The 9,901-nt window shown below is 46.2% G+C and overlaps 1 protein-coding gene across 2 annotated transcripts in view; it reads left to right on the forward strand.

Moving 5' to 3' along the window:
- Positions 1 to 9,161, forward strand: part of LOC144149539 (2-oxoisovalerate dehydrogenase subunit alpha, mitochondrial-like) — a 32,309-nt gene extending 23,148 nt beyond the window's left edge. For both annotated transcript variants that reach the window (XM_077681160.1, XM_077681161.1), the window contains exon 9: positions 5,871 to 9,161. In XM_077681160.1, coding sequence (XP_077537286.1) covers positions 5,871 to 6,065 — 195 coding nt within the window. In that variant the 3' untranslated portion in view covers positions 6,066 to 9,161. The remainder of the gene's footprint in view (positions 1 to 5,870) is intronic.
- The last annotated feature ends 740 nt before the right edge of the window (positions 9,162 to 9,901 follow it).

A 9,901-nucleotide genomic window follows, 5' to 3' on the forward strand; every position in this document is an offset into this window, starting at 1 on the left:
GGCGTTGGTGTCGGTAGCAGTGGGACAGCTCCTCCACCGCCACGTGTTTTTGAAGCGTTCCGTAGCGCAAGGGGTTCCATAGCACCTGTTAAACTTGGCAGTAGCAAAAGGTGGCTGTCTACACCAGTGCAGTGTACCATAGATCAAGAAAGCGGAAGAACACTGCCAAGCGATTGAAGAGGCAGGAAGTGAAGTGAAGGTCCTTAGGAAGGTGCTAGAGGACAAAGTCCTTTGAGATTATGGGGCGAAAGCAAGCGTCTCGGGTGTTCGGCTGGACTTTAATGCTTTTTCATTCACAACCCATAAAAGTGTCAGGTGTCCTTGGACTTCTTGTTCCCTTAACCCTTTAGCCGCCAACCCCGAGCTGTACTCGTCACCCAAGTTTGTACCAATATCGCCAACGACGAGTCACGCTTGTCCGGCCCGATTTTCCGCTCCTTCTGCCACCAAAGACGTATCACGGTCGTCAATTGCTTTGCTTGCTATTTTCAACCCCAGATGGCGGTAGTTGTCTATGGAAAACTGAATTTCGTGCCTTTCGCGCGCGAAAGGCGCGAAATAGCCCTTTCACAATGCCACCAAAGACGTATCACGGTCGTCAATTGCTTTGCTTGCCATTTTCAACTCGAGATGGCGGTAGTTGTCTATGGAAAACTGAATTTTGTGCCTTTCGCGCGCGAAAGGCGCGAAATAGCTATTTCACAATGGCGCTTCGCAAAAGGAATGCCGGTGGCGGCGACGCTCCAAGAAAAAGAAGTGCTTCTCGGAGCAGTGAAGAAAGCAGTGTTGGTGAAGAAATGGATTTTGTGTCCGACAGTGACATGGATGTTGACTTTATCCTGGATATTGCTTCAGATGACGACGAGGGCAACGGCGATGATGACGACAACGAGAGGGACGCACTGACCTGCACGTGTGTGGCAGCGCGTGGACACCAATAACCCGCCACCTGCACCTCCACGGTTTCCCTTCTCTTCAGTGCCCGGAATCTTGCGGAAGCCCACTGACGAAATTGACATTCTCGACTGGTTTCATGTATTTTTTGACTGGGACATCATTGACCTAACCGTCACGGAAGCAAACCAATTTGCGGTAGCGTACTTTGCTGCCCGGGGTTCTACATGGAAACCGGTAGACCGCGATGAGATTATGGTCTTCCTTGCACTGATAATATTGCAGGGTATTGTCGGCAAACCTCAAGTTGAGATATACTGGTCAACAAAGCAAGTTTTGGAGACACCAGTGTTCAGCAAAGCCATGAGCAGGAACCGCTTAACGCGTTGATGCGCTGCCTTCATTTCACCAACTTGAAAACCATGGATGAAGCTACTCATCCACACCTCCAGCTATGGAAGCTGTGGCCCGTTATCACAAGGCTGAACAAGGCATTCCTTGATGCCTATGTGCCAGAACAGGATGTGTCCGTTGATGAGAGCCTCCTGCTTTTCAAGGGAAGATTAGCATGGAAGCAGTATCTTCCGCTGAAACGTGCCAGATTTGGCCTGAAATTATTTCTATTGTGTGAATCTTCAAGTGGCTACATCTGCAATTTGATAGTATACACTGGCAAGGGGACAGTAGACGTCACCAGAGATGAAGCCATGGGAACCAAGGTAGTGATGGACCTTATGGAGCCCTTTCTCGACAAGGGATACACCTTGACGGTTGACAACTAAGTTGAACCCCTTTATAAGAGACATGTACCGGGGAGCAGTTTCTGTCTCTTATAAGAGATGTCTCTTATAAGCAGGGTACCATGTTTTCACTAACTGATCAACCCATAGTTCAATGTGGGCACAGTATGACTAAAATAAGCTCAAAAGAACGCTACAGCATGTTGCAAAAGATTCATTCTAATTTATGTTTGGCCCCCAGACTTTATGAAACAGTTCTGAATCTTTGTTTGCTTCATGGCTGTATGGATACTGTTTTTTTACAACCGATTCTACAAGATTTCTTTCCTTTCACTGTTTGTGGAAGATGAATCATAGATGTTGAGTTCACAAGCCTGATGAATAGCCAGAGTGCACAGCTTCTTCCGCTGTGTCCTCAGGCTACTCATTACGCTCGCAGGACTCAACATCTGCGATGCTTCTTGATTGGGAGCTATGCAAGTGGGAGAGCCCGCATGTACGGTCGCGCTCCAGTGAATGGCAGTAAGCTTCAACCACTTCAGTAAGTTGCATTTCCATTGGCAGGGCTTCTCATCGTCATTTCATAGCTGACTGAACCACTGTGTGTTTGCTGGAGTTATAATTAATAGCGACTGCAGGCGTCTGTCGTCTGCCTGTGTTTCCACAATGGAAGCAACTGCAATTAGTGACTGGTGGCACTGCATCTGAAGTTAAAATGTCTGTTACAAGCGAGATTTTCGATTAAAGTTCAAGTATTACTTGTCCCTTATAACCAAGTTTCTACATCCGATGTCTGTTATAAAAGAGGTTAACTGAATGGGAAAGATAGGGCAGCCAACCATGTGGGTGAATAGTGTCTCTTATACCCATTTGTCTCTTACATCCATGTCTCTTATAACGAGGTTCAACTGTACTACAATTCACCGGAACTTGCTGACATTCTTCTCAAGCGGAAAACCGATGTCTATGGAACAGCTCGTCCCGGAAGAAAGGGCATGCCTCCGTTCAAAAACGAGTTTGAAAAAAGGTGAAATTTGCGCCTTTCAACGTGGAAAATGCCTCGCCCTCCAATTGAGAGACAAGAAGCTTGTGACGTTCATAAGCACCATTCATTCACCTACCATGCAAGATGTTGTCACCCGCAGGAACGTGCAAGTTTCTAAGGCCACCATTGCTCTCGACTACAACAACACAATGGGTGGCGTCGACCGGTCGGAGCAAAACCTGTCATACTATCCATCGTTACGCAAGGGGCAGAAGGTCTACTACAAGAAACTATTTCGCCACTTCCTTGACATAGCTATCTTCAATGCATTTACTCTGTACAAGAAGTCAGGACGACGACTGAGTCATTTGGATTTCCGCGTACGACTTGTGGAGGTAGTACTTGACAAGAGCCTCCACACTCTGTCTGGAGCAGGTCGCAGATCCGACTCATCTCTGACAAGCCTCAAATGCCGACATTTCCCAAGAAAAATTCCACCAACGCCAAAAAAGCAGGAGCCAACGCGGAGATGTGTTGTCTGCACACGTGCCCATTCTAAGGATGCATCAAAGAAGTCACGCAAAGAAACGCGATTCTGGTGCGAGGACTGCCAAGTCGGGCTTTGTGTGACACCATGCTTCGAAATCTACCACACAAAGAGCGACTATTAGTCATGAAAGCTTTTGTTACGACGAAGGAACGTCTGTGCAAGTTTCTGTGTGTTACCATGATTGTACCAAAAAAATACTTTGACTTTCAGTACGTTTTTTTACTCATTACCACGGCATGCATTGAGGCAAAGCCGCCCTAGCAGCAGGTTTTTTTCTTTTGTAATTTCTGTGCTAATTCTAAACAGAAATTATTCATGCAATATATTTTCAGAATCAGAATTGCATGGGGAAAAATATGACTGCTATAAAAAAATTGGCGATGTTGGTACATGTTTTGGAAGTTGAATTGGTGGTTAAAGGGTTAAATGTGGGCTTCCTTCTTTCTTTAAAAAAAAAGTACTTTGAATAGATCACAGGATTCTCTCAGGTTTATTAATTCAAGCTTGCGAAGAAAACCAGAAAAAAGAAACCCTGGAGCTGCCCTTTAGTGAGTGTAAGCGGTAAAAGCAAAAGCAAAGGCTTCAATTTTGCAGTGGCAGTTTTTCTTCAAAGAATCCAGTGCCCTTCCACTCTGTGAAGAAAAATGACCAGCAAAGCTGGGCGCAGTTAAAGGAGCCATGAAGAGAAAACAAAAGTTTGTTTTATTCGAAAGATTAGGTGTTTCATAGTACCCCGAGCGCTTTCCCGGAAGCAAATGATGCTTTATTCACTGAGAAATAAGGCAATTTAAGCCAAAATTTTAAATCTCCCGCCAAAATTGCACATTTGGTGACGTGAGCAATGGTGTCACACGGGCCGGTCCATGAAACAGATACTTAGTATGTCGACTCCATATAGCACCCACACGCGGGAGTCGACCGAGACGGCGGCCATTTTAAAAATGCTAGTAAAACCTAGTGCACCCGCAGCCCTAGTCATGGAATCGCCTGATCCGGAGAACAAAACTCTCGCCGAGGAGCTCGGGCTTGCATTTAACAACCTCACACCACTTGAACGCTCAACGCTTCTAAGTGCACGAGCGGCAAGAGTTGTGGGATACGCGGTGGACGGAAAAGCGACCATTCCGCGATAGCCACAACAGACGAACGCCCTGCCGTCGGCACCGCTGCCTCGTCAGCGCCGTCGCCACGGACGAATACAGACTGGTACGTATGTGCCGTATTTTTATTACGGTTAATAATAGTTCAACTTCAGTAGCAGTATCGCTTATGCCAGTTGGCCGGTGTCGTGTATGGAAAGCCGTTCGCGCGAGCTCTCTGCTTCGACCAGAAAGATACGAGCGTCAATGCGCGGTGTTTACGGCATTTTTCCTCCAAGGTCAGAGCGCCTCGAACCCGAAAATTCGTCTGCGTGACGGCGAGATGTCGAGCTCGGCCAGGCGGTTGTTTCGTACGCATTGGCGCACACGCTTGCGCGTTCGTTCGGAACTTCAACCGTTTACTCCACCGTTCTTTGTCATAAAAAGAATGTGCAGTATGTTTCACGGGCATTTAGCTCGCTATGCAAACTGTAAGCCCTGCCTAACATGCGTTTGCTTTTGCCGGCCTCCGCCAATCGCAGAGCTTAGCCCATGTGACGGCATAGGTTCTGTTGCGGGAAATGAGCTGGTGGGTCGCATGACCATTCCCGTTTTTCCTAATTATGTAGCTTATTTGAGCGAAGTTTGCGTTATAAGTGGTGTCGTTATGGTTCTAACGAGGCAATCTTTCGAATGAACCAAACTTGTGTTTTCTCTTCATGGCTCCTTTAAGTCAAAGTGTCCTGCCAAGTTAAGTTAAGTACGTGTCCTGCCAAGACTAATTCTGGAAACCATGACATAAAACCCGCCGCGGTGGCTCAGTGGCTAAGGCGTTCCGCTGCTGAGCATGAGGTCACGGGTTCGATTCCCGGCCGCGGCGGCCGCTTTTCTGATGGAGGCGAAAAGCAAAAAAAGCCCGTGTGTACGAGATTTCGGCGCACGTTAAAAATCCACAGGTGGTCAAAATTAATCCAAAGCCCTCTACTACGGTGTGCCTCATCGCCTGCGTTGCGTCGGCGCGTTAAACCCTACAATCAATAAGTCAAAGTGCACGAAACAAAACATGTTTGTTTGTAATTGTGGTTGAGCATACTTCCTAGCCAGTCAGCTGAATGAACATCTAGAAGGGCTCGAGCGTTTTTCTAGCGGATAAACTAAGGGACTGTTCATCTTAGCGTCTTTGTAACACACCAACCCAAACCGCTCGACCATAAAATATAGTGGTTGGGTTGCATCGGGCCGCGACACGTCAGTTGAGCTCTCCCATCAGCTGAACGGGTGAGAGATTTCGCCCGGCGACGCATGCATACGTAACCGGCAACCGGTGGTGTGTGCATGCTTGCAGGTGAAAGACACCGGACAAAATGTTGCTCCGAAAGCCCTTCAAGCCGAGCAAGAACAACATTGTCCAAAATGGCACCCCAGGAACCCTTCAAGGAAATCCAAACTAGCTCTTGTCTGTGATAAATGTCCTGTCTAGGCTGATTTATGCACGCAGACAATGTGTCGAAACCACGGCATGTACAGCTTCACTGCAAAAGTCTCGTATGTTGCTTTGGTCTTTGTGGGAATGCAGTACGACTCGTGTAATCTAGCTGTGCTCCCTCCCCCCTTATCTGCAGCTGCTGCAGGAGTTCTCCCGGGCGGACAAGCTGAAGAAGCCCGCGGTGAAGCACATGTTCATCGACGTGTACAAGGAGATGCCCCGCGCACTGGAGCAGCAGTGCGAGCTGCTGAGGGAGCACCTGGAGAAGTACAAGGAGCACTACCCCCTCGCATCCTTCAAGGGCTTCTCCGAGGAGGAGGGGCAGGGCTAGCGAAGGGATCGTGGCACTTGTGGCGAGTCAGCGGAGTGCATGGGACGAGAATGCATTGCCGTGCGCATCGAGTCCACAGAACTGACGAACTGAGCTTGGCTGAGACTTTATAACCCAGGGTCTCTCGAGTATGGCGTAAACTGATCCTTGGATAAGGGGGAGGATGGTCAGGAAGGGGGGAAACGCCACACGCCTTTTATGCAGCGCTTCTAGTTCCGACTTGAGGGAATGCGCTAGGAGTTAGCCCGATCCCTCCACCATGTCCCTCAATCTGTTCCCTTGGATCCACATTCCGATGGTGTGCAGTCTGCGGCACCACGCAAGTTTTTTTATTGCAGCGGAAAGCTGTTCTTTTTCTGTCCCTTGCATCATAAGTTGATGCAAGAACTTGGGGAAAAAATGCCAGGTCAATTCCTCTTCCAGATGCTATCATGGTGAGGGTGCGGAATGGGCACAAAGGTGTCAGGGGCACACATTCATAAGAACAAAAGTGTTGGGTGTACATATGAACTTGCACGCTTACATGCATGCAGTTGTGAAAATGCGTATAGATGCGTACGGTACATTTCTGTGCACGAGCATATATACATTTGTTTGCACATACATGCAGTGTATGCATTTATAAGAGCATGCCTATTTTCACTCATATCAACACAGGCACGCATGCGCGCTTGTGCACTTTTGTTAAAACTCGTACGGAGATGTGTATCCAAACAGGAGCAAGCATATATGCATGCATCATTCACCTTTTTACGTGCATGTTATTTTATACAAACATGCATACGTGTGCACTTGTGCAAAGTGGACACATACATTCGCTTGCACGCGGGAAAAGTACGCACATATACAAACAATTGCTCATATGCGCGTTTGGTTAATATCGCATGGGGATGGTATCTTTTCGAGTTCCCCGTCCCACATCAGTTATGCTTCTTGTCTCGTGACAAAGCTACAGACGGTGGAATTGATGTGTGCGGACTCGCTGAGGGTATTCGGAGCTCACGTTATCACAGCATACTATACTGCAGACCTGGGAGCGAGATTAAGGTGGTCTACCCCTCGAGGGCATCGTCATAATGTGTTCGTGCACGCACATTGCAAATGCGTGCAGGGAGCCAGGCGTGTTCCGTGGTGGAAAGGGAAAGGTGTCTTGGTGTGTTGTTCCTGAGGCTTGCAGCCATGCTGAACAAACCAGGTGGTCTGGCCTGGAAGGTTTATTTTTTTGTATTTTTTTGGCTCGTAGTACCTGATTGGGCAGTGCCATCACTCAAGGACAGCAGAAATACTGTACCTAAAGACTGTGGAGAACTGTTGGAGGTGCAGTTCTTGTTTGCAGTTACTGCACCGTTTGCTTATGACGCGACGGCAGCTGTCGGTGAATGTATCCTCTCGCATGAGTGGCCATGTGCACCTTATCGACAGTACCGCTTTGACCCTTGGTAAGGTTTGGATGTTGCTTTTACTGAGGCATGTTATTTGAAGTGGTACATGGCTGTATTTTTTGTTAGTTTTCTTTTTCTAACAGGCCACTGAAGTTAAATTTGCTTTTACTGGGGCATGTTGCTTAAGTAGATGACTTTGTTTTATGGCATTTTTATTTATTTATTTTTTCGGAACAGGCCACTGAAGTCGAGAAACAGTTAAAGCTGTTTAAACTTCACTTATCTGGGAAGTATGAACTTAAATTTGTGTGCTTGTCTATTACAGCTAGCTTTTTGGCGGCAGGCATTAAACCGTGTGACAGCATTCTTTTTTAGGACATGCCAAGTCATTGAAATATGGAGTGATGATGATGATGATGGTTGGATTTTTATGGCGCAAGGCCAACTGGGGCGAAGAGCGCCAAAGAAATACGGAGTGAAATTTCAAGCAACTAGAGCCAAGTGCTCGCAGCTCTGATAGCGCTTAGAAAGTACTTAAAAATTTTCATTCGGAGCTTTTGATGAATTTCGTAAATGTTCGCAATGTGAAGCCCATGCGCGTGACTTTGTGTGCATTCTTCTCAGCAGAAAATGGTGCCGAATGCAGTCGCTGCATAGACGTGCTGTGTGTGATGGGAGTTTTTATTGAATTTTGCTTTTAATTTGGTCCTTCTATGGGGATATTTTTTCTCTCAACAGTCGTTTGTTGTTATTTACTGACGATTTCTGCTTTTCTTTTTGCAATTTTGTTCGGTGGCTGCCATGTTTCTGTATCTGTTTTGGAACAAAAGATCAACGTGTGGTGTGGGTGTAGATGTGTGTGTATGCTGCATGCTGGTTTATGGGAAACTAAAGCAGCTGCATTCTCAAACTGTTTTGAAAATCTGTAAAGTGTGAAGACAGGTACCTGATGCTTTAACTGAGGCCAATCACTGCCGTCTTATCATGGGACAAGTTTTTCTTTGACCATGAGGCTTAAGGCGCCGACATAATTTGGTGAATTTGTGTCATTTACTACGCTTAATGATATAAAGCCTGCCAGAGGAGAGCTTGGCAGAGTCAAATCACTGATGCACTGTTTTTGCAAGGCACCAAGCAGAAACTACCCTCCTCAGAAATTCTTGAGTTAGTTTTTTGAAATCACTTCTTGGTAGAAGAGATGCACAAGACAGGCATTCATTTAAACTGAGCTTTGGTTGAATAACTCTTTGCTTGAACAAACTTTGGTTGAATAACTCTAGCCTTTACATCCAAGTTTTGTGCAGTTTTCATTTCATTTGTGATATCTGTGAAACTATTTCACATACAAAACCATTTGGCTGTAGCTCCTGAACTGAAGAGGATGCGAGGCTGGCTTGATAAATTCATTCACTGCATACTTCTTTTTTAATTTCTTGGCAGGGATTTATGAAGTCGAACGGCTACATTGAACCTCATAAAATAACTCTGAGTGTTGAATTCCCACACGCCTTTAGTCATGGGTACTTTCTCGCACCTGGTAGAATGTTTGAAATATGTGTACTTGATGACCTGAATGCCTTAAATTTGAAAAACAGGTGTCAAGGTTGTTTTCCACAATGTGTATTGAGAAAAACAAACAAAAGAATACCTGAAAATATTTGATGAAATACTTTTTATTCTGTACCAATAAAAATATAAGTTGTGAATGAAGTAACTTTTTGTGCATGTTGTAGTATTGCAGCCTAAGTAGTTGTGTCATTTAAAACTTACAACACCATGATGGCGACACCGTGCAGCTGTCACTGCACTTTGCGGCGCTGCAGTTCTTGTCATGCCTTATTTAGAAATGCTGATGTGTTTGGTTTGGAAGTCATTTTCGGGGTTAGGTTGTTGCTGTCCTAAAAGGATGCACCTTGGAATGGTGTCCCTCTCCAGCCATTCGAAGATCAAACTCCAAAATGCACGTTAACACAATCCACATATGGAAGCTATGGGCATTTTACCCCCCCCCTTTTTTTTTAACGAGTGTTAAGATTTCTTGAAATCTGACTGCATATGAGTGCTTCTGTTACTGTGATACGTTTTGTTACCTGTGTAAGTGAAGCCTATTCCGGTTTGTACGGCGACTTTTCGCGGCCTTTTTAACTCGCATCCACATTGTGCTCAAAAGGAGGCTAGGTGAACACTGCAGCGCCTGCAAAAGCCGGGATGGTAATCTTGCTTTTAAAAAGCCTGGTGGCCCATCGTAAACGAAGGATGAGGTCAATGCCATCTGGGTAACACGCAGTGAATGTGTGGCAGTTGACTTGCCAAGCGTTCTTTTGCGGCATGCAAAACCACCGAGTGCTTCCGACATCATTACACTCAAACAGGGCATGGCTGGATTCAGGAAAGAATGATGGCAATCGCAGTACATGCCACCTGCTTGACTGTTCGGGAACGATCATGCCTGTT

Source organism: Haemaphysalis longicornis, unplaced genomic scaffold, assembly GCF_048455015.1.
Source record: "Haemaphysalis longicornis isolate Haplotype H1 unplaced genomic scaffold, Haemaphysalis longicornis Haplotype H1 scaffold_8, whole genome shotgun sequence".
Lineage (NCBI taxonomy): Eukaryota > Metazoa > Arthropoda > Arachnida > Ixodida > Ixodidae > Haemaphysalis > Haemaphysalis longicornis.